The following is a 27691-nucleotide window of genomic DNA, read 5'->3' as shown; positions in this document are numbered from 1 at the left end:
TTAAATAATCTTTCACTTGCCTTTCTATTTAACAGATAGCATTTGCAGGTCACTACCTACAATCTCACAATTAGGAATTTTCATCTTTTTCTTTAGCATTTCATTTGCTATTTTTATAAATATTGATGGTGTTGAGAGAATAAAAAAGAAGAGAAGTGAAAAAAACTCAGCCTGCTGGCAAGGCAGAAAATTAAAAACTGGAGAAGAGAGAAGCCAATGTTTCTAACTGAATGGAATTTTAGATTACTGCTTCTAGTTGTTGTTGTGTGGGGAATAAACTCATATGTCATGGATTGCTACTTCAGTAATCCAGAGAATTCCCCCTCACTGGACCAAATATAAGTTGGACAAGTGTGAATGTAAGCCTAAAGCAAAATGGCAGAAGTTATCAGCAGGTATGCTGTCCTTCTAAATCAGTCGCTAAGTATGTCAAGGGATATGTATGTAAGTACATACATAAGCATGTCAATAGGTTTATCATTGGCCGACAATGTGGAATGGATGCCTCCATCACCAAAAATTAGGAGGAGGTGTCACAGAGAACTTTCTCCTTGTGTTAGAATCCTAAAGTTCCCAATTGCATTTCCAAGAATGTATTTGACATTTAGGAAGAGAAATATTTTAGTACCTAAAAAGGTAATAGGCTTAAATGTGTAAATGGACACTGGGCTAAGCTTTATCAAAAAATCACAGGGATTAGGTATTACAGTTCAAATATATTTTAAATAATTTACCATCAGAAGCTTCAAACGACCACATCACATCTGTGCTGTGGAAGTATCAATAGAACTAGCAACATTAGGCTATTACTTTTAGAATTAATACAGATCTTATTATCATGAAATTTATTGAGATGCCTATACAGATGTACTGTGTAGTCACTAAATGAAAACTACCTTTGATTTAGTTTTAAGTAGATTTGAGGGCCTGAAGATGTTATTTAGGATAAGCAGATATTTAGAAAAAAACTCTTCCCTTGTCCCTCTTAAAGGTGAATGGATTAAATGTTTTTTCTCTTTTAAAAATATTATATACTGTAATTATTCTTAGAAACAATTATGAACAGTAGTTTATGAAAATAAAATGCACATTCTTACCATAGGTTTTGAATAAGCCAATAGTTCTGCTTTAAGTTCAAGTATATGCAACAACATAGCAACTGCTTCTTCATTTGAGGCAGGCCAATTAACAGTTCTGTCAAACACAGAGCAGAAAAAAATAATGTCATTGTACATTTGAAATATGAGCCATCTGGCTTGAAAACAACAACTAAAAACTGTGTGAAGCAATTAACTAACTTTACATGAAACAGTGTCCATGAAAAGGAGAGGTTACATACCCGTAAATGTAACTTCAAGTGGTTATCCATGAATGCACATACAGTGGAGCCTTGCCTTACGCGGAGATCCGTTCTGGAACCACACACCCCCCCGGCGTAAGGCAAATACTGTGTAAGCTCAAGCCCCATTCAATAGAATGGGGCTTATGCTTGTGGTGGCGCCTCATGTGAGCCATGGGCGCACACACCATTCATTGAATAGCAGCACAGCTTCCGCATAAAGTGGAAGCTGCATATGGTGTGCCTCTGTATGGAGTGGGCACGCTGTCTTATATCTGGGTCTTATATCTGTGCAAAGCCATGTCTCAAAAATTCTAGAGCTGAAGAGCTTTTGAAAGGAACCCCACCCTCACACCTCCAGTACACAAGTTTAGTCATGCACAAGCTAATCTCTCTCTGACATTTGCCACAACAAAACAGAGTAAAAGTGGGATGCAGTGAGAGAAGACAGTTATCTGAGTTCCCAAGTGACCTCTTAAAGGATCACAAGTTTTATACATAAGCAACCTGTCCTTTTTTGTGTTCTGTGACATATATGCACAGTTTGTTAGCATGTTTGCTTACCAAAGGACAGTAAATGTCATGTCAGACTAGAAGACAACATGGCTTTTCAGAAATGCATTGTCTTTTGACTTCGACTTTATGTCAAAACAGACCATATGAGGGTATTGTCACCATATAGCTTAGGCAGACACAGACCATCTAGCACAGCCATCAATGTTATCATAATCCTTACTGAGTGAGTCTGAATCTATGAGGATTCAAATAGCATAGCATATTTGGAAGGTAAGTACACAGCTCGCCAGGCAATTTTCCAGACAACTGATGAACAATAAAATTGTAGTTTGTGCATGTGCGTGAGTTGTGTTCCGATGCCCACCTTCTTGAAAACTGTCCTGGCCTTAAAGAAGTCCATAGCATCATCAGGCTTAACATTGTAAAGACCATGCACATTAGGTCTTTAATCATTGTATAGATATTTTGATGATGCTCATTTGTCCTTAAGAATGCATAACACAGGATTGCTCCTGGTCCTCCCACAGCATGGGAGAAGGAGATACCCATAGTAGGATGTGTCAAAGCCATCGGGCCTGAAGAGGAAGAGCCCTCCCCTCTCTCCTTCCGTCATCTTCTGGCCTGGGATAGAGTGAAAGGACAGGCCCAACGCCATTGGGCCTGAAGAGGAAGAGCCCTCCCCTCCCTCCTTCCAACTGTCATCTTCTGGCCTGGGAGGGAGTGAAAGGACAAGCCCAACACCATCGGGCCTAAGAGGAAGCGCCCTCCCCTCCCTCCTTCCAACTGTCATCTTCTGGCCTGGGAGGGAGTGAAAGGACAGGCCCAACGCCATCGGGCCCGGCCTTGATTAAGAAGAAGAGCCCACCCTCCAGTCCATCCTGCCTTGGTCCAGGAGAGAAGAATGCTGGACCTGATCCCCTCCCTCCCTCACCATTCCCTTCTCCTTTTGTGTCATGTCTTTTTAGATTGTAAGCCTGAGGGCAGGGAACCGTCTATTATCCCTTCTGTTGTAAGCCGCCCGGATTCCCAGTGATTGGGCAGCATATAAATAAATCCTATTATTATTATTATGATTATGACTAATAGCCAGAAGCAACAGTAGAAATAAAATGTCTAAAGAGGGAGAATGCTTTAAAGAACTTTCCCATGAAATAAAGCCTTGGCTGAAGCAAGTTTCTCCAAATTATAGTGCTTTGTAAAAGTAGATAAGAGCATACCAGGATGCTGTCCTGCAGATCTTCTCCAAAATGCTTTTCGGAGAAGGCTGTGGAAAGTACTGTTGGAATATGTAGAATGTACTCCAGAAGGCTTATGACCAGAACATTGCAAGCTCTGGGCTACTGCATCAGTTTGGAAGAAAAGGTGTCCCTACTCAACAGGACTGGGAAGAAGGAGAGTAAGAGGACCTCTGTCTGTTAAAAAGATCTTATTCTGATACATGCTTAAAGAATTTGTCAGATGTCTATCTTATGTCATTCCCTCTCCAGCAGATGAGAAGCACTGGAAGACAGTAGGCTGCAGTCTATGGAAGGACAAGATTACCTTAGGCACGAAGGATGGACCCAACCAAAGGGTAAATGAACCCCTGTCAAAATATCACAGAGAAGGGTTAACTGAGAATGCCCTAAGTTCAGAAACCCTTCTTACTGAAGTAATGGCCACATGGAATGCAACTTCAGAGACATGAACAGAATTGAGATTTCAGATTTTTAGCGGCTCAAAGGAGAGAGTAAATACTTCAAAACTTTGTGTAAGCTCCAAGTGAGGAAGCAATGCTGTGCAGGGGGGGGGGGGGGGCAGATCACAGAGGAGTCAAGCAGACTACAGCTTGGAGCAGCCTCCTGCTGCTCTGGCCCTGTTGCTCTCCGTTTAGTGTGGGGTGGCAGCAACCATATGCTGAGGTCCCAAACGCATGGAGCACTTTTTTGTGATCCTTTTGCTGGCAGCCACCTTAGGCAGTCATGGCCCTGCATTGGCCCGAAGCCAGTGCTTTTGGCTCATGTGTTTCGGGCCAGAGAGGCACCCTGAAGAACACACTTAACAGCAGGTGGAGAGAAATCAGAGCCCCAAATCAAGACCACTCTGTACAAACCCCAAGAGTTTCAAACTCAGTATGCCTGTAATTTGATAGACTTCCTCCTGCACCAATGAATAAGAGCCCTCCACAGCTGATCTATAAATGTGTTCTATAAAAGATAGTCAGGACATCAACAATATACTGACAATGCTTTCAGAGTAACCTAGTCCCAGGTAGCCTCTTCCCTTAGAAATTAAGTGAACAAGTAAGCCCAGGTCCAGATGGAGCACTGGACTTTGACACAAGAAGAAACAAGGAACTGTCAACTCTGAGAACCACAGCCTCTGAGACTCACAGATGCTTCAGTTAATGAAGAACCTCAAGACTGACTGTGGTTCTCTCCTTCCTCAGAACTTGGAAGAACAGAGGGATTAGTGTGAAAGCACAGACACCCCCAAGACTCCACGGTGTCCTGACAAGCAGGAACAGAAACCAGGTAAAGAACCTACCCGATTGTGTGTTTTAATTCAGGGCAAACAGTCTGCCTGAAAACTTCTGAAGTAGCTTTGGAGCATCCAGATTGAGGCTCCATTTACCCAGATATAGCGCCTGCCTGCTGAGGAAAGTCTACTCTGTTGTTTAGATCACCCCCAAATGTGCTGGGCTGACAGGAATCAGAGAGCTCTCTGCCCCAAACAACAGAACAGCCTCTTTGTGAAGAAACTGATAGGAAGATCATCCTGCTTGTTAATATCCATCTTATTGTCTGATGTTGTCTGTGCGAATGAATACATGATGGTGGAGAGCCAGGTCATAGAAGGGAGAAGCACAAGACAGGTGACACTCAGTTCTAGCCAATTTATACTGTGCCCTGAGCTTCCTGTCCTTGGCAATGCCACCCACATCAATGGTGAACAGGGCCAGTGTGTGTGTGTGTGTGTGTGTGTGTGTGTGTGTGTGTGTGTGTCCTGGAGCTCCCTCAGAAAGACTCTTCTCCAGCATTCACCATTTCAAACATTACCTGACTACTCAAGGCAGAGAGAGGGTGAAATGGAGGCATGCTGTGGCCTGCTCCTTCCTCAGAACTTGGAAGATCAGAGGGATTGAGGGAAGTCATAGAAGCCACTGAGGCTACAGGGTGTCCTGACCTTGATACGGGACCGGAATAGAAGAAGGAACCTTAGAAGGAGTCATGAGTGGAAATGTACCCAGTGAATCATCTCAAGACTATGTAAGAGAAGGTGACAAACACAAGAAAGAGAAAAATGCAACAGGAGAGAAAAGGAGGGGGGAATGTAGCAGAAAGAAACCAATGAAGAAGGATGAAGGGGGCAAATGAGAAAAGAAGGAAAGATAGATAGAAAAGGCTGAACACTAGAAGAATATCTTTTTGGTGATGGATTAAAATAAGAAAACCCGAGGAGAAGGAGCAAGAGTGATTTAACCTGAGCAAGGCAAGGGAAGGAACTAGAGGATGAGCCAGAGATCCCCACGGCATCCTAAAGGTTCTAAGTCATATGATCCCTGGCTTCAATGGCTGTGGGGCTAAATCACCCTGTATGTTTCCTTCTCTGAAAGCTTTGAAGTAATGTCAGTTAATGGAGATAGCACTGAGTTAAATAGACCAGTGGTCTATCTCAATACAAGATATCTTCCTATCAGGCCATGGTTAACATTACGGATGAACTGTGACTTACTATCCGGAATCTAATTTCAGTTTACAAATTTCACCCAGATCTAGTTCATAGAATCATAAAGTTGGAAGCGACCACAAGGGCCATCCAGTCCAACCCCCTGCCATGCAGGAAATTTCAATCAAAGCATCCCCGACAGATGGCCATGTTGTTAGTTCATCCAAAAGCTTTAACTACTAAAGCTAATCAACACAAAGTTAGTGAATTATGATAAAGTGTCTGATCCAAAACACACTACAGAAATAATCCAGTTTGAGACCACTCTGACTGACCTGACTCAGTGCTAGGGAATCCTGGGAATTGTAGCTTATTGTGGCACCAGAGCTCTCTGACAGAGAAGACTTAAATGTCTCACAAGAATTCACGAGCATTCCCAGAATTCACTAGAACTGAGCCAGGGCAATTAAAGCAGTCTCAAACTGGATTATTTCTGCAGTGTGTTTTGGACCTTTTCTCTGCTTCTAGATGTCATTTCCACAACCAATAATTTAAAATAAGTTTTTACTAAGAAAATTACTATAAGATACTCACGTGTCTATAGTTTTACAGATGAACTCAGAAAGATAAGCAGCAACACAGATCAACTGCTCTCTGATGTTTTCTAATTTCTGTTGTTCCACATGCATCATTATGGAATCAGCTGTATAATTCATGTCTAAATGACAAGAAGTAGGTTCATGTTGATTTTTGTGATAATTAAAGTACTGCCCCTGTTTCTTCAGGTCTTTGAGCATTTGTTGCAATTCTTTGATTCTTCCAGCATTCTGGTATTGCTGCATTTCAAACTCATGCTATTGGAATAAAGAGTACAGAAATTTACAATATATCCAATATAGATATACACAGAAACACAGAATTTCAGCTCTCTAAATGCTGTGAAGTCTTTTGCTTCAAGATGTAGCAAAGAAATTGCCTGAAACATACTATTGTAAGAATTGCTTTGTAATAAAACTATTCTGAGATAACAATTCCTTAACTTAGGCTAGCCTCTATTCTATTTACATATTCAATATATGAAATAAAAAGATGAGATAAATTGAAAAAGCCCAAGTGAATAAGTCCAAACTGTGATTCAAAATTATTTTTGGCAATGCTTTTTCTTGCATCTTAGAGTGGAGTTTCATGTATACAAAACTTTGATTATATAAATAAGCAACATGCTCTTTAAAATGTATTATTCTATAGCTGGAACGTGTTGACAAATCTATTACTACCTGATTTTCTTGAGCTTTCTGCAGTTCTTTTAGTTTTTTATATTCTGTCTGTAGCTCTTGACGTTGATCTCTTATTGCTTGTTCTGTCCTGTTCTGACTTCCCAGTGATGTGAGGTCTGACTGTAATTGTTCCCATTCCTTTTTCATTTCAGACTCTTTCCCCCTCTGTGTCTCCAAAGCATGGACAATGTCTTGTTTTTTATTTTGCAGCTCATGTGTAACTTGTAAGCTGATATGGAGGTCTTGTTCTTTTTCACGTTCTTCATGGTATATTTGCATTTTATCCATTTCTTTTTTGGAGTCAAGTACTTGCTGTTGCGTTTTCTCAATTATTCCTAATAGTTCGCTTGCACGGGACCTCTCTATATACAACTGGGCTTGTAGTTCCTCCAATAAACCTTTATGCTTACAAGACCCACATTTATTCTCACGCCCAGCTGTGAAATTATTTTCATTTATTTTCATGCTCAGGTGTTCTGTCAAAAGACGTTCATGGTTCAAAGCACTTAAAAGTTCTAAATTGCGATTCTTCTCAACCTCTATAACCTTTTGGAGTTCTAACAGTTTATTCTGATCTTGGGACAATAAAGCTTCACAGCGGGAATGCTCAATCTGCAGTTCTTTACGGAGATTACTATTTGCTGACTGTTCATGCTCTAAGGCCACAGACAACTGGTTGTTTTGAATGCACTGTAGTTCTAAGGCAGCTTGCAGCTCCTGTACAAGACAAGGAAAAATGCACATTAGATTCTGACTTTTAATGTCTATTTGCATGTTAGAAAATGAGTGGTTGTACTTACTGTGAAGGGTCATTCTGGGATGACAGGAGGAACAATCCACTTTCCTTTTCCTTGGGTTTATCCCCAAGCGTGCCATCTGTGAGGCAGGAGCCAATGTTCATTTTCAGTTAATATTTTTCTATTAAGACTCCTACTTCCCTTCTCTGACAGTCCCTTTACCTAGCTAAATTGTCTACTTCTACTGCATCCTGACTATTTATCTTTGTAAGTATACTTGACACTACATACTATAATGTTACCACCTTATGTTCACTGCATATGACTTCCATCCCCTTCCAAAATCAAGGTTGTTTTTTTTTTTGTTCTGGACAGGGAGACTGTGGATTGTTGCTCCTACCATCCCAGAAAGACCCTTCACAGTAAGTACAACCTTTCATTCTCGGGATGGCAGGTGGAACAATCCACTTTCCTTGGGATATACCCAAGCCCAATTACTTCTGGGTGGGTTAACACCTTTATCTCTCATCTACTACAGCTTGCAAGCACCCTTCTGCCAAATGCTGCCTGAGCTGACTTAAATTTGTCTAGCTTATAATGTTTTATAAACGTGCTTGGCTCTTTCCATTCTGCTGCCTCACATATCTCTTGTAAGGAGGAGGATGTAGAATATGCCATTGTAGTAGCCAGTTGAATGAGGGTACAAATTTTGAGGCCTTGTCTTTCCCTCTAAATCATAACATAACTAAATACGCACTTTTATCCATCTACCTAATGCTATTTTTGATGCTTTATGTCCTAGTGTTCTAGGATTAAATGATATAAATAGAGCCTCTGTTTGCCTAATTTCCTCTGTTCTTCTTTTAAAAATTTTAACTGCTCTCTTTAAAACCAATGTATGCCATTGTTTTTCTTTCAGATGTTTTGGTGCTGGGCAGAATGTCAGCAAATAAATCTTTTCATTAAATCCGATGGCTCTAACATACTTCGGTAGCAATTACGCATTGAAAGAAGGTACTAACCTATCATCCTCAAATTTCCATAGGTTCGGCTATATTGATAATGGTGCTAATTCCGATATTCTTCTGGCTGAAGTTATGGCTACCAGAAAACATACTTTGAATGACAGATGTTTTAAAGAAGAAGTATGCATTGTCTCAAATGAAGCTTTTGTTAATCTATTTAATACCTTTCCCCGGAAAATAAGACATACACATAAAATAAGACGGATTTCTAAGCATTTGTGTTATATTGTTTGTTACTATGAGTTTGTGTTTCTGCAGAATCTTTCTCTTGAATTTTAGTAAGGCCAGTCTCACTGTCTTCATTTCCAAATAATTTATATTTTGGTTCTTGTCCATTCCTGTCCAAGTTCCTTGTGCAGTGAGATGAGCACAACATGCCCCCCCCAATCTTTGAAACTGATAGTGTTTTTTTATTTTCATTTGATGTTTCATTATAAAGGGAACCCCCCTTTTCCAAGCTTTTGGTTACTTACCAAGATTTTAAAGATTCCCTCACTGCTTTTGAAATTTGAATCATGCAATGTATTTTTCTCCCAATATCTTGTTGGTAGGTATTGTATCAGTATTTGAAAAGATCTTGAATGGTGCCTTTCACAAGGTTCTAGATGTACAGTTGATATGAAAAGTCCCATTGCTTTGGTCAACCACATTAGATCTGCTTTCTTTGATTTTATTAATATTGACAATACTTTCTTTATATTCCTTTCTCACTCTTGCAATAAAGTCACACATTCCCAAGTGTGTTAAACATGTGGATGATATTAGAGTACTTTTTTGGTAATTTAAGAGAAATCCATAGATTTCCAGCATCTGAATAGTCAGTTGCGTATCTGCATGTATCTTGTTCATTGTATTTAATAATAATAATAATAATAATAATGTTTATTTATATACCGCTTTTCCAAATTAGATCAAAGCGGTGTACAACAGGAAGTACAATACAATTTGCCTTCAATAAGAAGCCATCTAAATATGGAAATATCGGTATTTCTTTCTTTCCCAGGTATCCTATTAATGGAATCAAGATCTTCGTGAATACCAAGGTGCATGTATCTTATTCACTGTATTTGCCTTCAATAAGAGGCAAATCTTGTAATCTGAAAGTTATTAAGACTCTCTTTAGCAATTTATTATTTTTTTCTGAAATAATCTTTCTGCCATAAATTCCGCCTCTTGATTCTCCTCTGTGGAACTGTATTCATTTTTCTCATCCTGTTCCATTTCTGCTAATGAGATATTATTCTCCAAGTCACAATATACGTCTTCCATGTGCCTTGTTTTTCTTTTGCATTTACTTGGCACATGTTTGTCTCTGTATGCACTAATGCCTTTTCTTGCTTTGAGTAGTTATCTTTTGCTTTATTCCTGTCTAATGTAGCATTACTTTGTAGCTTTGTATTGAGTATTTTCACTTACACAGCCTTCCATTATATTTGCCAACTCTGATGCAATACAGTTTTTAACCATACACTGAATATGCATTTCCATGTTGCTTTTATTTTGACCACTCACACTTGCCTTGACTCACTCTTGTGGATCTGTGTGATTACTAAGTAACCCTCTAGTTTCCTGTGCTTTATTGAGACCAGGTATTTCTTTTATAATGTTTAGTAATGAATATATTAATTCAGTTTGCTTTTGCATTTCTGTGCTGACTTCCATTACATTCTTTGCAGAAGCTGCACTATAATTGTCCATCAGTATTGCCTTACTGGCATTTTCTGAAGGTACAGTACTTTTTAACTTAGTTATTTTCTTCTTTTTTTTACTACAGGTTCCATGGACTTCTGCACTTGGCCAACCAGCTGTTCTCACCTGTGGTCTCCATTTACTTCAGGGAGTTAAAGATGGTGGTTTCTTTTGCCCTGAGTTTTAAAATAGCCACCCTCCTCAGAATGAGGAAAAACTGCTGTTGTTGCCCCAGCTTTCTCCTTTGTACATATAGGCTTGTTTTGGAATTATTTGTTCTGCCTTTCATTCTTTGGCTGTGGTAGTTTGATTTTCGCTGTTTAGGGGTTTAGAGCCTGGCGTCTGCCCAGTCTCTCTGTCCCTTTTAACATTTTTAGAATTTGTTTCCTCCTTTTTGGGGTGTGAGCCTGGCATCCACCTGGTCTCTTTGCCCCTGTCAATATCTTTTTAAAATTCGTTTCCTCAATTTGGTGTGTGAATTCAACGTCTGCCTGGTCTCATTACGGCATTGTCCTCCAATCATGCAGTCTTCAGTTTCACTATCGCTTGAAGACTGGAAAACACTTTGCAATTTTGCTGTTCTGTCCATTTTTAAATTTAACTCTAATAAAATACTCTAGTAAATCTGTCTGTATTAATTTAACCGAGAAAGTTTGCCTCTGACCAGATGACAGGACAGGTAATAAAACTGTTGGACAAGGGAGGTAGGAGTCTTAACAGAAAAATATTAATGGAAAAAGAACATTGACTCCTGCCTTGCAGATGGTGCATGTGGGGATAAACCCAAGGAAAGTGGATTGTTCCACCTGCCATCCTGAGAATTACTTAGTACTACTTCCAGGAATCCCTGCATATATTAAATTTAAAGAGCAGAATTTCATCAATTCACAAATTCAAACTAGATTAACAAAAATCAGATTAAATGGGACACGTCTGTAGTAGCAAATGGTGGGACTCCCTCCACTTTCTTATCACTTGTAGCTCCTTATACCTGTTGGGCCGTTGTCTGCTTGATTCAATGAGTTGTGGCTAGTTTTGCATAGCAGCAGCTTCTAAGATCCTCTATCTTTGTAATAAGGCAAGTCAGGAAGAAGACTTTTGTGGCTAGAGGAATGCTCTGTGTTCTTCCCAGAGAACTTGCCTATCTTCCTGATCTCAGAAGGAATTATAACCTCTGACCTTTCAGAAGATAAAACCAAAAGACTTTCACCAAGGTAGTTAAAATGACCCTGACTTTAGCATCCCAAAGAAGGGGAGAAGACAGAAGCTCCCTCTTTAATTTTTACTTTTTTGAGGTCAAGATTTCTCTGAGATGCTGGATGAATATAGAGAAGAGAAGCCCTGGAACTATGAGGTGAAACAGAAAAAAGAAACTCTTCCCCCCAATTCATTTCATAGTTCTAGATTTTATGTTTCTTTCTTCATGTCTTAAATAAAGTTCTGTTGCTTGAAGAATATGGTGGCACCTGTTTATCTGCATGTCTTTCATAAGGGCCTTGGAGTTGGAGCAACACAAACAGCTAAGGGAATGGAAAGCCTTTAATAATTTGGATACAATTTTTTTTTACCTTGTTCACAAGTTATGGTAGACTTCATCTCAATGGGGTCTGGAATAAGCTAAAGAGAAAACTAAATACTGCAAACATCACTTGCCAAGGCTCACCAAGTTCTCTATACCCAAGTGAAGGGTTGTCTCAGAAAAGCCTTCCCCGAGCATGACAGCTGTATCCCAGCTTTGTTCCATGTCTCCCATGCAAAGGGTCCTGGAGGCAAATTGTCTGGAGCAGGGGTAGGGAACCTTTTGGAGCCGGGGGCCGGGTTGCTGTCCCTCAGACAAGTCGTGGGGCCAAAGCCGGGGGTGGAGCTTCCACCCTCCGGGGTGGGGCTGCATGCTGGGGGCAGAGCTTCCACCCTCTGGGGCGGAGCCACCCTCCGGGGCGGAGCCTCCACCGAAGCCCTGCAAGGAGGAGGAGGCGTGTGCCCGCCCTCTCCTCCTCGGTCCCTTTCTGGACACACACCCCCAACCTGCATTCCAAAACACACACAACAGCACAGTTGTGCATTTCACATGGCTTTACTTAACATGGCCTCTTGCATATTTCAGAGGCTTATTCCATAACCAAACCCCTTAGGTTTGACACTTAGCATGGTTTAACATGGCTATGCATATTGAACATGTCAAGGTGGTTTCACCGTTCTTGGACCAAGTGTACTTCTCAGAAGTGTGTACTTGGTCAAGGGACTTTGGTTTTTCTTCACTGCGCATGGGTTTGTAAAAATCACAGCAATTTACATTGGCCTTGCCTCAGAGGCTTTCTGATATCAATATCACCATTAAAGAACCAAAAACACACAGAAAAGGCACTTTGGAAAGTCACACTCTCTTGGCTTCAGAAACAGTGCCTGCATGCCTCTCAAGCTGACTCATATCATTATCATTGCCATCATCATCATCATCATCATCATCACCACCACCACCACCACCACACTATCATTGTCAAAGCAAGGGAGACTTGTTAGCATTAAAAGCACACAAAACACACTTTACAAGGTCACACTCGCTCAGCTTCTGAAACAGTAGTTGCATGCTTCTCAAGCTGACTCATCATCATCATCACCACACTATCATTGTCAAAGCAGGGAGACTTGTTAGCAATTAAAAAGAATGCAAAACAAAAAACAAACATGTGGCCTCTGGCCACTCACCACCTTCTCCTCTTCCTCTTCCTGCTGCCCCCATCTCCTCTTCCTCCTCTTCCTCCTCCTGCTCTTCCTCTCTCCTCTTCCTCCTCCTGCTGCCCCCATCTCCCCTTCCTCCTCCTGCTGCAATCTCCTCTTCCTCCTCCTCCTCCTGCTGCCTCCTCCTGCTCTTCCTCCCTCCTCTTCCTCCTCCTGCTGCCCCATCTCCTCTTCCTCCTCCTGCTGCCTCCTTCTGCTCTTCCTCCCTCCTCTTCCTCCTCCTGCCCCCATCTCCTCTTCCTCCTCCTGCTGCCTCTTCCTGCTCTTCCTCCCTCCTCTTCCTCCTCCTGCTGCCCCCATCTCCTCTTCCTCCTCTTCCTCCCTCCTCTTCCTCCTCCTGCTGCCATCTCCTCTTCCTCCTCTTCCTCCTCCTGCTCTTCCTCCTCCCCCTCCTCCATGCGCCGTGCGGCCTGGGGGCAGGACGGAGGAGACAGAGGAGGAGGTGGGCGGCGTGGGGCTGTGTGAAGCCCCGTGGGGAGGGCCGCGGGGAGCCCCACGGGGAGGCAGGGAAAGCCATGGGGAGGCAGGGAGGGCCGCGGGGAGGGCCACGCAGGGCCTTGCGGGGAGGCAGGGAGGGCAGTGCTGTTCTTCACCCTTTGCCTCCTCCACCCCAGGCTGCGTGGCCCTCCTCTTCCTCCTCCTCCGCCATTTTGTTTTTCAAAATGGCGGCGAAGTCTCGCGCGACATCACGCGATACTTCGGCCGCCATTTTGAAAAACAAAATGGCACCCAGAGCGGCGCGGAAATGGGGGCAATCGGCGGCAAGACTGCGCGGGGGCCGGTAGAAAGGCCTCGGCGGGCCGGATCCGGCCCGCGGGCCGTAGGTTGCCGACCCCTGGTCTGGAGCAATGGGGTGGATGAAGAGGCAAGCTGGAAGTCCAGAAAACCACTAAAAAGCAACACTAACCTGCCTTGGCTGAGAAAAAGAGGGAGTAGGTCTTAACAGTCTAAGGAGATTTACACATGAGCTTTGATGAGGAAGGTCCTGGGCCACAATCACTGAAGAGGCCCTTAGAAACATGTCCTGCTGCAGAGCTGGATTTAACTCATTTTGGAGGGCCCACTAGATTAGGCTGCTTAAACTTCCTTGTATGATCTCCTTTACCACTGCCCACGGAGCTGAAATGTTACCATGGCTGACAATGTCTTTGCTGATTCTGTCAGCATCTAACTAACCTGCTCAGTGGCATTATGTTTCTGATCACTGCATCCATTCTGGCAGCTAAAATGGATTCCAAGAGAAATTACAGAACTGAGGGAAGGAGTTTTCCTTACCCACAAGGAAGTTCATGGGGAGGGGGAGCTCTTCTAGCCTAGCCAAAAGATAGAAATTGGAGGAGAATGGGAAATATAACTAAAAACAGTAAAAATTGCTGAGCCCTCAAGAACTTAGCAAGATCCCTCTTATGCACGTCTAGGATTGTATAGTTTCTCTTCTCAAGAAGGGATTAGTCTGACTGAACCCTGCCTATCATCTGCAAGGCAGAAGGAACCAAAAGTACAGTTGGCCCTCCTTATCCACAGATTTCTTATCCATGGATTCAAGCATACACGGCTTGAAAATATTTTTAAAAAGGTATAAATTCCAAGTATCAAACCTTGATTTTGCCATATTTTATAAGGGACACCATTTTGCTATGTCACTGTATTTATTGGGACTTGAGCATTCACAGATTTTGTTATTCACGGGGGTTCCTGGAACCAAACCTCAGCAGATAACAAGGGCCCACTGTACTAGCATACTAGCTCCAGAAAACAAAAGAAAATCTCATTTTTCTTATGACAACATACATTTTTGTTTTAAATATGCCTAATCACTGATCCTCACTTATTTTAACCAATTATTGAAAATGACTACTGATTAGGGTTTCCTTGGAACTGGATTTAGAGGCATAGTAGAACAGTATCATATCAGTTATATCAGAAAGTAGAACTTTCTGTTAAACTAGAATAGAAAGATATCAGAAAGTTGAACTTTCGTATTAATGGGGGTTCATAATATTTATGCAATATTTTACCTCAATTGCTTTTGACTTCTCATCCTCTCTTAACTTATTTTCCTGCTGCTGTACATCCAGCATATTCTGCAGTTCTTGTTCTTTAAGTTTTTCATCCTGCAAGTCTTGAAATGCAGCTGTAATTGCCTTTTCCTTACTTTCAAGAGCAGAACTACAAAATACAAATATTTTAAGTATTATTTTAAATATAATTCATTTGCTGCTCCACATCATTTTGCTTTTTCAGCGGGCAAAACCTGTATTGACTGAGGAACAAAGCAAAGGAAAAAAAGATTATACTTCATAGTGCTTTTTTACAACTTTGATTTAGCTCTAACTCAAAGCTATCTCCACCCTTATAAATAATGATTTATACTACAGGGCTGTTAATGCAAAGTGATAGCAGGGAAGAACATCACAATAAAGTCTTTGCTTTGCCAATTTAATAGATTATTCAAGTGAGAGAATAGTCATGTGTGCAGCCTCCACTTCAACATCCTTACCTGTATTTAACTACTTCCTTTTGGAGTTCTTGCAAGGATTTTTGTAGCCTCTCATTTACTTGTTTGCTTTCACAGAGATCTGATTTCAAGTTAAAAATTGCTGTGTGTTCCTGTTTCAGTAGTTCATGCACCTCAGAAGCCTTCTCTTGTTCACTTTTTAAAGAAGCCTGTAAGTCACTTGCAATGGATTTCTCCTGCTGAAGTTTATATTCTAGTAATTCAACTGAGAAAAAACAAGTAATTATCAAAAAATACCTGCCAAATCCAGAAAATTTGATAGTCTTTATTATTGCACTTGTTAACGGGCATGGTTTATATTAATATAAACAATGGCATATGAATAAAAACAAAATAAAACCAGCATCAAAGAGTAAAAGCACTGCAGAATAAAAGAGAAAAAACACTGTAAAAGAGTAAATTAAAATAAAACCAACTGAAAACAGAGTTGATATATAAAAATACTAAAAAATAACTATTAACAGTTTTGTTAGAATTTTTTAAAAAAGCTTTCAGGTGGCATTGAAAAGACTATAATATAAATGTTGCACAATCCTTTCTGGGATGGACATTATACAGAAGAGATGTCACCACTCAAAAGACCCTAAGTTTTGTAGCTGACCACCTCAACTCATTTGGTAGAAGCATTTGAAAGGGTGACTCATGTGACAATCTCACTCTGGATAGATATAGCAGTTTCCATGAGTAGGACACAAAACCCTGGTCTCTAGTCATAGTCCAATACTTAAACCGCTACACCACACTGGATCTGTATATCCTGGCCTAAATCCAATGTAAGGCTAGCAGAGTGAAAATCTCTTATAGCGTAACACCACCAAATCACATCTTTGGTTAAACAGCTATGCAAAAAAAATGTACAAGCGATTATGCAAGAAGTGGCACAACATAAATAACCACTCTGTAAAACTATCTGCACAGTAAAAAGCACAGTGAGTTTTGTAACACATTACCCAAATTTCCTTTTCAATGGCAATGCCCTCTATTGACTTTCCTCTCCTGCCTTCCATATTGATGATAAAAATGCATTTTGAAAAATAAGTGTCAATTGAGGAGGCTGAAGACCCTATCAGGCTCGCAGTAGGGGGCTTGTAAATTAGGGTAACAAGTAAAGTATAGTACTAGAAACATGTACCAGCAACAATGTTAATGGCTGGCTTGGTGGAGAGCAAAAAAGAATATCAAATGTTTCATTTTTTTTCTTTTTAATATTCCAAGCTATGTAAAAAACCACAACCTTGTATTAGATACAGCACTAGCAATAACTTTGAATATGTGCAACTGCTAGTACAATGGGCCTTCCAATAGCACAATAACATACTTGATACCGGTTGCTGTACTTTCTTGATCACATTATCCAACAAAGTGTTTCAGACATCAGGTGTGCAGAACCTAGTATGATCATTTTTGATAATGACATGAAATAACCGTCAAGGTCTACATACATGATATAAGCATAACTGTTCCAACTTCTGTCTGTATAATTATCTCAAAATCATTCTTAATAAGTATCTTTGAATGGACAGATATTTAATAATAAATATACTTTATTTATTTAGGTATTTATATCCCGCCCTTCAGCCCTAATGGCTCTCAGGGCGGCTTACAATTATTGTTTTTAATCAGACAGTTCCCTGCCCTCAGGCTTACAATCTAAAAGACACGAAACAAAAGGAGAAGGGAATGGTGGAGGGAAAGGGGATGAGGTCCAGTGGTTCTTCTCTCCCTCTGAGGCCTGGACCAAGGCAGATGGATTGGAGGAAGGGCTCTTCCTTCTTCCAGGCTAGTCCTGATGGAGCTGGACCTGCCTGGTGAACTCCCTCTCAGGCTGGCGGATGGCAGTTATGGAGGGCGGAGTCTCCTTCTTTCAGGCTGGCCCTGATGAAGCTGGTGAACTCCCTCTCAGGCCGGCGGATGGCAGTTATGAAGGGTGGAGTCTCCTTCCTTCAGGCTGGCCCTGATGAAGCTGGTGAACTCCCTCTCAGGCCGGCGGATGGCAGTTATGAAGGGCGGAGTCTCCTTCCTTCAGGCTGGCCCTGATGGAGCTGGACCTGCCTGGTGAACTCCCTCTTAGGCTGGCGGATGGCAGTTATGAAGGGCGGAGTCTCCTTCCTTCAGGCTGGCCCTGATGAAGCTGGACCTGCCTGGTGAACTCCCTCTCAGGCCGGCGGATGGCACTTATGGAAGGCGGAGTCTCCTTCCTTCAGGCTGGCCCTGATGAAGCTGGACCTGCCTGGTGAACTCCCTCTCAGGCCGGCGGATGGCATTTATGGAAGGCGGAGTCTCCTTCCTTCAGGCTGGCCCTGATGAAGCTGGACCTGCCTGGTGAACTCCCTCTCAGGCCGGCGGATGGCAGTTATGGAGGGCGGAGTCTCCTTCCTTCAGGCTGGCCCTGATGAAGCTGGTGAACTACCTCTCAGGCCGGTGGATGGCAGTTATGGAGGGCGGAGTCTCCTTCCTCTCAGGCCAGCGGATGGCAGTTATATATAACTATATATAACTAGTACACCAACACAGAAGGGTTTCTCATGACTGTCAACATTGGATCTTGGGGATGGGAACTCTTTTCATCCTAAACGTGTTTGCAAAATGAGGACAGGTTCTGCCTTCTTTACATGTTTTCCGATTTTAAGACAAAAAGGAATACTGAGAAGCAAATAACTCGTAAACATCTACAAAATACTACCTTGTCTTCGAAGCTGATGTTCTTGGTTACTCCCATGGTTCTCTGTATTAATAAGCATTTCTTGGAGTTGCTGCAGCTTCTCTTGATTTTCAAGATGCATAAGTCGCAACTGAGCTTCAAGGTCCTGTATTTCTGTAAGCAAGCTGTTCCTGTCTGAAGACAAAAGATGCTCCAGAACGATTTTCTGCTGCTGTTCCTAAAATGAAATTAAAACCATTTCACATTTTAAAAGAACATAGCATAGATTTGTGAATGTAAATTTCATAGTTCCTAATTACTCACAAACCTCAATTTAAAAAGGGGGAGAATCTCTAGTAGAGGGCGAGAATGCCAGCAACATGATTCTGTCCCTTGCTCATCGGGGAAAAGAGCACTGCAGAGCAAGGCTTTCAGTTAAACAAAATCAAGAAATTTGACTAAATAATATTCTAAATCAAGAATATGTTTTTCTTAGTAGAGATTTTGGATTTCAGGTACAGAATATATCCAGCTTGTCATATTGTAGTCAATTAACTTTATATATGTAAAAGATAAAAGTAGCTGGAGTGAAAGATTGTAGAAAGTTTCTCCTCCTTATTTATTATGTTTGTTCTGAAATCCAAATTAAGAAACGTTTTATAAAAAAATCTGAAAATAAGAAGGAATTCAGAGTGCTTTGTTACATGTGCTATATATTTCATAGTAGACATTTGAAAATTCTTTTACTTGTTGTTCCATTATATGTTCCAGCTTTTCTGTCAATGTGCCTTCATCTCCAGAACCAGGATTGTGGAACTGTGATTGCAAGTAACTCTGGAACATGATTCGCTCCTTTTCCAAAACACACTGGACTGATTGAAGTAGTTCTCCCCTCCAGTCAAAAAAGGATGATGCATTTTCCTACAAAGAAACATTTCCCAAAAATCTACAAAAGTTTTCAGATTATACCTCTATTCAAAATCTGTATTTCTAGGACAGAAATCCTAAAAGGATGCATCCTCTAACAAAGGCACATTTAATAAACAATATTAATTCCGTTTTATGATCTAACTTTACTATCAGGAATGTCACTACTGCACTTGCCTCCACTAATTAGTGGGACGCTAGAAGACAACCAAGTTGCTTCAATCATTAGTCCCTATCTGCCATCTTCATCTGAATTTTGTAGATACCGTCTCCACTGGCTAAAAGACAAACTGTGAACCTATGTGAAATCATGATGAAGATGGCAATAACAACAAATGCACTTCAAATAAAGTAAAATTAAGATCTGCTTACTTTGTTTTCTTTATCGGATACTTTGCTAAGATAATCCTTCAGTGACTGTACTGTATCAAGCAACGCTAGTCTCTCTCTTTGCCATCCTTCCAGTGATGGAGCTTTTTGAACATGTTCTTTGTCATAACTGGTTTGAGATTTTTCTGACAACACCAGTATTTTGTAACTCTCTTCATACACCATTTTCAATACATTCTGAAAAAGAAAAATAGATGTTACCAAATTACGTGTATCAGTTGGATTAGTTCTATTGTCTTACAGTGTGCAGACAACGGTTTGATCCTAACTGATATTTTTATCAGCAGAAGCATCCTCCCAGCAAAGTTCTGCTCACACAACATTTCTGTTAGTCAAAGGATGAGAGAGACAATTTTCACTGATTCCACATTGCACACCCAAATACCTGCTCCAAAAGATTTAGACACCTCTTGAAACAGTCTCAGAGGTATATAAGACAGTGAAAATTTTCATTCACATGTTCCTTAAATAGAAACCTCTGCTACATCAAAGTTGCTTCTACAGATGAAAGAAATTCTTGCATTTGTGAAAAAGAACTCAGGATGCAACCTATAAAGGCACTGGAGCACAATTTTCACCACTGCTGCTACAGCATAACACAGTGTAAAACATTCCAGCAACTGGCTGACTTCATATGAGAAAACATGAAATCCAACTCCAGACCCAGAACGTTTGATGAATCCATGCATGCCAGGTGATCCAGGGTGGATCTATGCATGCCAGTTCTGAAGAGATCAGTTTTATAGTCAGGCTGAAGTCAGTCAAACAACTAATCTGGTTGACTCAGGGACAAAACAGATGCGCAGGAAAAAGCTGACAGCACCGGCCACTATCAAGGCAAGCTGAATACACACAGCCCAACCGCATGACACATTGTCAAGCCGTGCCACTGGGTGATTTTTTGTTGCCTTCCCATCATCCATGTGCACCGTTGCAGAAACACACTGCTGGCGACTGCCTGATGTCTAGGTGCTATCGCAGTAGATGGCTGCCACTTTGATACAGTCACACCTGCGATTCTTCACTGGTACAAGGTAGTAAAACTGGCAAAGCACAATCATGGAGACCCCCACCTTACATGCCAGATGATTCAGGATGGATCTATGCATACCAGTCCTGGAGAATTCAGTTCCATAGGCAGGCTGAAGTCACTCAATTAATTGATCTGATTGCCCTTTCACCCCATGCCACCTCTTGGACTGTCTGGTTTGTGTAAGTTATAATTATACCCACTGGAAATGTCAAACTTTCATTTTATTTTATTTTGCATTGCCACCTCAAAAGCTTGGGTACGGTGGCTCTGTACTTTTTAAATGCGGTCCAGTGTCAGGATCTTTATACGAGCTAAGTTGAAATATTCTGGGTTCTTTTTGTTCTGTTTTTTTTAGCCCCAAAGTGCAGCTTTGGTGTTGTTTCTGCCTGGTTTGGACACGTGCATCATCTAAATGCACTGCTTTCAAAGTGGGTTGAAACCACTTTATTTGGTCCATGCGTTCCACCTTTCACTTAGATCCACATTCATGAAGTACCCACAGGATTTATTTCTGTATAAAGACAGGTAACACACCAACTGAATGGGCACTGGACAACAAAAACACATGTGTCATAAGGAAGGCATTTGATAGCATTTACAAAGTAGGATCACACTGAATATTGTCAAATATGAAAAAATGCTTCAAGAACTATATTTAAGATAGAGAAACATCAATAAAAACTAACCAAAGTAAATCTTGCTGAACATTTGCTTTGTTTCAATGCTGTTCAGTGTCCTTTTGCTCTCTTGGCGGTTGCTATAGGTGACTTATGTGGGTTTCATCCCTTATCAGTATTTAGGTCATTTACCTATTTGTCAGAAACCACCTGGAACTTTCTCTAGTTGGACTTTCTCCTCTCACTCCCATAAGTTCATCAGGTACCACCTGCCCTGGAAAGCAGGAATTGACAACTGTAGAAGGCACCAGGGGGCTGCCTCAGGAGATGGCTGCAGCTCTCACTATACACCCCTTGCAAAAACATTGTCCCCAGTGCCTCCTCAACACCATCTAGAGGGCATGAGGACATTTCTACTGTGTTTTGAGGGCCCTTGGACCATTTTAGGCTCAGGAGAAGTCTTTTTCTAACAACAGGAAAGAACCAGAATGTACATACTGTTTTGAAAATGTTTCTCCTTCCCTAAAACAGCTTCGTGGATAAAACATGTCAAACATAACTTTTGAGGGCACTGGGGGGGGGGGGGAGAGAGATTAAAAAAAAACCTTTCAATAAAAACATTTAACTTCTGGGTGGCCCTGTGGCCACAAAAACAGCCTGGGAGGCTGCATCTGGAAAACCAAAAGAGAAACATAGGCCAAGTGACAAGAAACACTAACAAGGAAAGACTGGTACTTATGAATATTTATTTAACAATAATGCAACAATTTACTAAACTCATAAATTGCATATGTTTACTCTGATAATACAGTTTAAACCATCCAATGGAATAATAAAAGCATATAAACTACCTAAAAATAATCATGCAGAAAAATATTTTAAAGTGACCATAATGTGGTCTGCATCTGTAAATCTTTGCTGTAGAGGAATACCCAAAGAACATGGGAGGTGATCAGACATCACCACACAATTTGCCTTATTCCTGCTAAACTAATTTTACAGTTTTTTAAAACTGCATTACTAGTTTAGTAGATTGTGGCAATGCTGCTGACATAATTTATCTTGATTTCAACAAGTATTATGATATTTTAGTTAGCAAACCAGTGAAATAAAGACTGAGTAAAACCTCTGTGTCCCTTTCTGCATCATCACTTTACTGCCCCCACCAATCAAATCCCAGCAATGGTACTGAGAAATTTACTGCAACAGGAGTATGTGTCATGTTTTTCTGCAGAATCAGAATTCTGGTTGAATTTGGGAAGCTGTAGCAGAACCTGGTAAATCATGGTAAATTGCTGTGGGTCCTAATAAGTTTTAACTGAAAAAGCTTGCTACCTCTAGGCTACATTGTAATACTATAAGTTAATTCAAGTCCATCAATAACTATACATCAAGCTGGAAGGATGTTTCAACTGCAGTACAGTAGAGTCTCGATTAACCGATCTTCGGTTAACCAACACTCCAGATTATCCGATACCCCTCGCCTCCCCTCTCCCTCCTTCTTCCTCCCTTCCCTCCCTCGTTCCCTACTTACCTTCGCTGAGTCCTCTCCTGCCCTGCTTCCCTTCCCCTCAAAGGACTCCGAAGAACCCTTTGGAGTAAAGGGGAGGTCCGGGAAGAGGAGGACTGGCCGGGGAGCCCATTGAGGGAGAGGGCAGGCCTGGGAAAGAGAGGTCTGGTCCCATGCCGAGGCCTCTCCCTCCCGGCTTCTCTTTCCTCTTCCTGAACGGACTCTCAGGAGTCCGTTCGAGGGGAGGAAAGACCTGGGTGCTCTGCCTGGCTTGTCCTCAGCAGCCACGGAGGACAGGAAAAGGCCAAGGACACAGCCTCCTTGAAGAGTCTGTGTTCTCAGCCACAGGCTTGTCCTCCGCGGAGGTCCCTTCAAGTGGAGGGAAGCCAGGCCGCTGAGGAGGGGACTCTGGCCTTGGCCTAGTCCCCTCCCCAGCAGCTTGCTTTCCCTTGGCTGGAAGGGACCTCCGCGGAGGTCCCTTCAAGAGGAGGGAAACCTCATTGGATTATCTGACATTTTCGGTCATCCGACAATCAGTTGGTCCTGTTTATGTCGGATAATCGACACTTTACTGTACTTCAAGTCTCTATCCTAGCCCTAGGAATCCTCAATATTTTTATGAATGAATAAGATCAGCCTTCTCCAATGCAATAGCTCCAGTTATGGATGCATAGCTAACATGGATGAATCACAGAATAAAAAAGTTGGAAGGGCCATCTAGTCCAACTCCCTACAAGAAAACACTGTAAAGTACCCCTGATAGATGGCCATCCGATTTCTGTTTAAAAACCTAAAATGAAGGAGAGTCAAGTACTTTCTGAGGTAAGTTATTGAAGTTTAGGTTCATGCCTCTGAAACTGGTGGAAGAGATATAACTCTTTGCCATGAGTTTGTGGATTGCTCCTCTGCAATATCCAAAGAAGAACTGAATAGCTAATAATACAGAAGATAAGGAAACAATTCCGAAAAACCCTGGTAAGAAGAAATAATGATGGCTGCAGTGGTATTTTTACTCCCATCAGGCTCAAGAGATAGGCAGATGAGATGGCAAGGGTTCATTTTCACAACTTATGGAGGAAATATTGACAGTAACTAATTTTAAATCAGACTAGTAGAAGAAGAGACAGGGTCAGCATAGTGTAGTGGTTTGAGCTTTGGACTATTACAGTCTAACTGCTTTATCACACTAGGGGCAAACAGGATTTAAATAACAGTTAAACAGGAAATGTCATGTAATAAACATCAGACATTTCCTGTTTAACTCTCGTTTAACTCTTGTTTAAATCCTGTTTGCCCTCTAGTGTGATAAAGCAGTAGGTTTGTAGCTCCATTTATAATAAATAAATAATAAATAAATAAACAAGATAAAAATTTTGGTTCATTGGTAATTATTCTCTGAATAAACTGTACATTTAAAATTGCAAATGTAGAACCAAAGCAAATTAGACACAACATATTTATATTCAAAAGTAACAGTGACTTCACTGTGAAAGGATACACATATTCCACTTTTTCTGAACATTTATGTTTTGTTCTGTTTTTTTGGGAAAATATCCATTTTTTTTCTTCAATGGCTTCAACATTTCTGGAAATTTCACATCTCTAGCACATTTGCACAATATAAAGGTAAAACTGATCTGGAATTTTCCTGGAATCTTCTGGGAGCAGAGATTTCCAATTTCAAAAGGCAGCAAGGCTCCTGCTACACTATGTAACATAAAACACGCCACCCATTTTTCAAATCCAATAATGGATTTTTGGCCACTACTGGCTTTGTCTTCTGATACTGAGCATTTTTGGCAGGCCCTGTGGCCCCTGGAGAGTCACAAGATTCTGGACTCACCAAAGTTACCTGCCCCTGTTATAGACACTGAGGCATAAGGTAGGATGTTCAACAATTATTCTATTACACTTACCTTCAATTGTAGGGAAAACATTTCTTTTTCTTTTCTTGCTGGCTCAGTGATGTCTGGAACCACTCCTAAACACTGCTGGTAAGTTGTAACACTGCCATCTTGCTGGACTGTAGTTTTGATTTCTTCTTGATTAAGCTGAAGTACTAAATCTGAACAAGCATCTAGAGAAATCAGAACAGGTATATTACATAAACAGGGAATCAAAAGGGCATCAAGCCAACACTGTGTTACATATGGAGGTGTAGGTCATAACTTTTCCAAAGAACATTGGTGAAATATGGGCTGTCAGGTTAGGGTCTAGCTGTCTTTTGCCTGTGAAGATGACTTTACATAACCTAAAAAGGCAAACATTTCCTTCAATGATAGAGATTTAGAGACTGAAAATTTGAGGTCTTTGATGTAGCATTGGGAACTAATACCTCAAATTTCCTTACTAAGCTGTCTGCACTTAGTACATCTTGTTTGTTGTTGTGCCTTCAAGTCATTTCCAACTTATGGCAACCCTAAAGTCAAACCATGTGGTTTTCTCGGGCACTGAGATTGTGTGACTCGCCCGAGGTCACCCAGTGGCTTTCCATGGCTGAGAAGGAAATTTAATTGCTAAGCAGGGAATTGAACCTTGGTCTCCAGATTCTTTGTCCTATGCTCAAACCAGTATGCCACACTGGCTCTCATAATTTATACAATTATTATTTTATTTACAATATTTCTGTTCCATCTCATATTGTAAGATCTCTGGTTAGCTTACAATAAAATCATTTCAACAATAACCATAAAATTTAAAATAAAATAAATATTCTAAAAATGAACTAAGCAAATGTATAGTTTAAAAATTTCTGGTTAAGCCACATAAAACGAATGTATAAAAACTGGGTGAAATAATTAGACTCCAACAGTTTTCATTTGGTGCCAGAATAAACCTAATATTAGCACCAACTGGGTCTCCAAGATTGTAGCATAGCTACATGACTTTTGATCTTATACGGTAATTCATCCTGAGTTTTTAGGATGGGATAGGGTATCAAAAGGAAAAAAGGACATAAGAAGCTTAAAAAACCCTATTAGCTTAGATAGAAATAACAAAGGATACACAAGCATCCATTCTGCTTCCTCAGTAGGATCAAGTCTTTGTTCTAATTCATAAATGGAATTATGAGGCTCTCTAGATGTTGGACTGCAACTCCATTAGGCCTACCCAGCACAGCCAAGGTGAGGAATGCTGGGAGCTGCAGTGCAACATTTAGAAGGGTGCATGGTCTATCATTATTTTAAATGAATTTTCAAAACATTCAAATGACTTGCTGTCCTAGGGTCTAGGCACACTCACATTTGCCTCCCTGATATGAGATAAATGTCTGGATCTTGGTTCAAGAAAGATGGAGGTGAACATTTTGTGTTTGTGTGGAACACTTTTCACACCATGGGACAAAACCTAATTCTGGGTGAGAATGTTGGCATTGAGAAAGAAGAGACATTGTAATCCTCATCCAGCAAAGGTGCTCTGCAAAAAGCCTGGATATACTTGCCTCTATCCTCCATTATTTCAAGCTACTTACCTTGGCCTTGAGAAAGATGAAACACAAACTGACAAAAGATCAACATGAGCACAGTCATGCTCATATGCCTTAGGCTGTGAGCATGAGTGTGTTAGCCTTGTTGCTGTAGGCAAACATCAAGTAGGAATGTGAATTCCCCTGTTCCAATGCTTGCAACATCCTGAGACACAACCTTCAGCAGGATCTACCCACCAAAAGGAGCATCTGAGAAGGAAATGCATCCATGTGCTAACAGACAACAAATTACCAAAATAACTTCCAAGATGTAGTCTCACACAATGATTCAACAGTGAAGCAAGCCAAATATTGTTGCCAGCCTATCAGGGATCAGCTTGGAATTTACGCCAAAGCTTGATAAACCCAAGGAATATGCTGCCTAATCCATCTAGCTATTGCAGAAGAAGAAAGCTTGACCCTCAAAAAGAAGATGACCAAAAGCACATTTAGAGATACAGATTTCTGGAACTCTCAAGATGCCCTCCCCCCTCCAAAACCGAGAACTCTCCAACACATACATCATGCTATTTTCTTTCTTGGATCTGTGGAACAAGGAATTGTTGTCCTTAATAAAAACTAAAGATCTCTCCACACAACTGCAATCTTAATGCATAAAAGTTGCTGAGTTCTGAGACCATGCACAAATGTAATGATAACCAGAAAGAGGGTCTTTATAATTCTTTAAATCTTTAGGTGGTTGAACTGGGCTATTGTGCAGATTATCACATTCAGATTTCAAGTATGAAACATGTGGACAATGGGCAGATTTAAGAAACATTGTTCCTTCTAATAAAAATCTTTTTTGTATACAGCATGACAGACATAACAGCAGCCTGATACTTTAGCATATTAGTGTAAAAACTCTAGTCCAGTCCATTGTGAAGGATTTGATTTCTAAACAATAAACAGGTGCTGTTCTCCCGCAAGACTAAAAAGACCTGCCAAGTTACATTATAACATCCATTGATCTTAGCGTCCCTATCACTTGCCTTAAGACCATAAAGATGCACATATGTCATTAAGTTTTGAAATATATATAGGATCTCTCAATTCATTAGTGCGACCCCAAAATATTCTCCAAAAGAGACACCAGGAAGAAATCACATACGAGCATATGCACTTAAAAAAGAGAAGCATAGGTCTATTAACTCACTGTTGCCATGTTCAGTGCTTGCATCCTCATGCCTGGACATGGTAATTCTTAGATCATCTTGTACGTCAGGTGGCACCGGACTGAAACCTTCAGCATTGCTTACCTATTCAAAAGTGAACAAATCAACTTCATCAAAATTTGTTTTAGAGCAATAAGGACTTGCAAAAACTACTGCTTTAACATCTTCCACATGACTGAATATAATCCATTAAGATGATGATGATTATGATGATTAATGTTTATTTATTCATTTATTTCCCACCTCTTCTCAAGACTTGACGAGGGGTACAGCATGTTAAAATACAAAACACAATTAAAAACCCATAAACCCACACTTAAAACACAACACTATAAAACCATCAAAATATGTTCATAAGAGTTTATATATACAAATTAAAATTCATGGTTTAAAATTAACTGGGTAGGCCTACTGGAAGAAATATGTATTTAATGCTGTTCTAAA

General features: G+C 40.8%; 1 protein-coding gene across 5 annotated transcripts in view; it reads right to left on the bottom strand.

The window, feature by feature from the left end:
• Positions 1-27691, bottom strand: part of PCNT (pericentrin) — a 128469-nt gene that overhangs the window by 28564 nt on the left and 72214 nt on the right. For all 5 annotated transcript variants that reach the window (XM_089519021.1, XM_089519024.1, XM_089519023.1 and 2 more), the window contains 10 exons: positions 27229-27331; positions 24523-24683; positions 19429-19623; positions 18877-19050; positions 18172-18367; positions 15471-15693; positions 14989-15139; positions 6781-7497; positions 6098-6357; positions 1098-1194 (listed from right to left, as the gene is read on the bottom strand). In XM_089519021.1, coding sequence (XP_089375147.1) covers positions 1098-1194; positions 6098-6357; positions 6781-7497; positions 14989-15139; positions 15471-15693; positions 18172-18367; positions 18877-19050; positions 19429-19623; positions 24523-24683; positions 27229-27331 — 2277 coding nt within the window. The remainder of the gene's footprint in view (positions 1-1097; positions 1195-6097; positions 6358-6780; positions 7498-14988; positions 15140-15470; positions 15694-18171; positions 18368-18876; positions 19051-19428; positions 19624-24522; positions 24684-27228; positions 27332-27691) is intronic.

Source organism: Sceloporus occidentalis, unplaced genomic scaffold, assembly GCF_023333645.1.
Source record: "Sceloporus occidentalis isolate IW3139 unplaced genomic scaffold, rSceOcc1.0.p SCAF_4, whole genome shotgun sequence".
Taxonomy (NCBI): Eukaryota; Metazoa; Chordata; class Lepidosauria; order Squamata; family Phrynosomatidae; genus Sceloporus; species Sceloporus occidentalis.
Note: the sequence above shows the minus strand (reverse complement) of the source record. Positions and strands in the feature narration are given on the sequence as shown.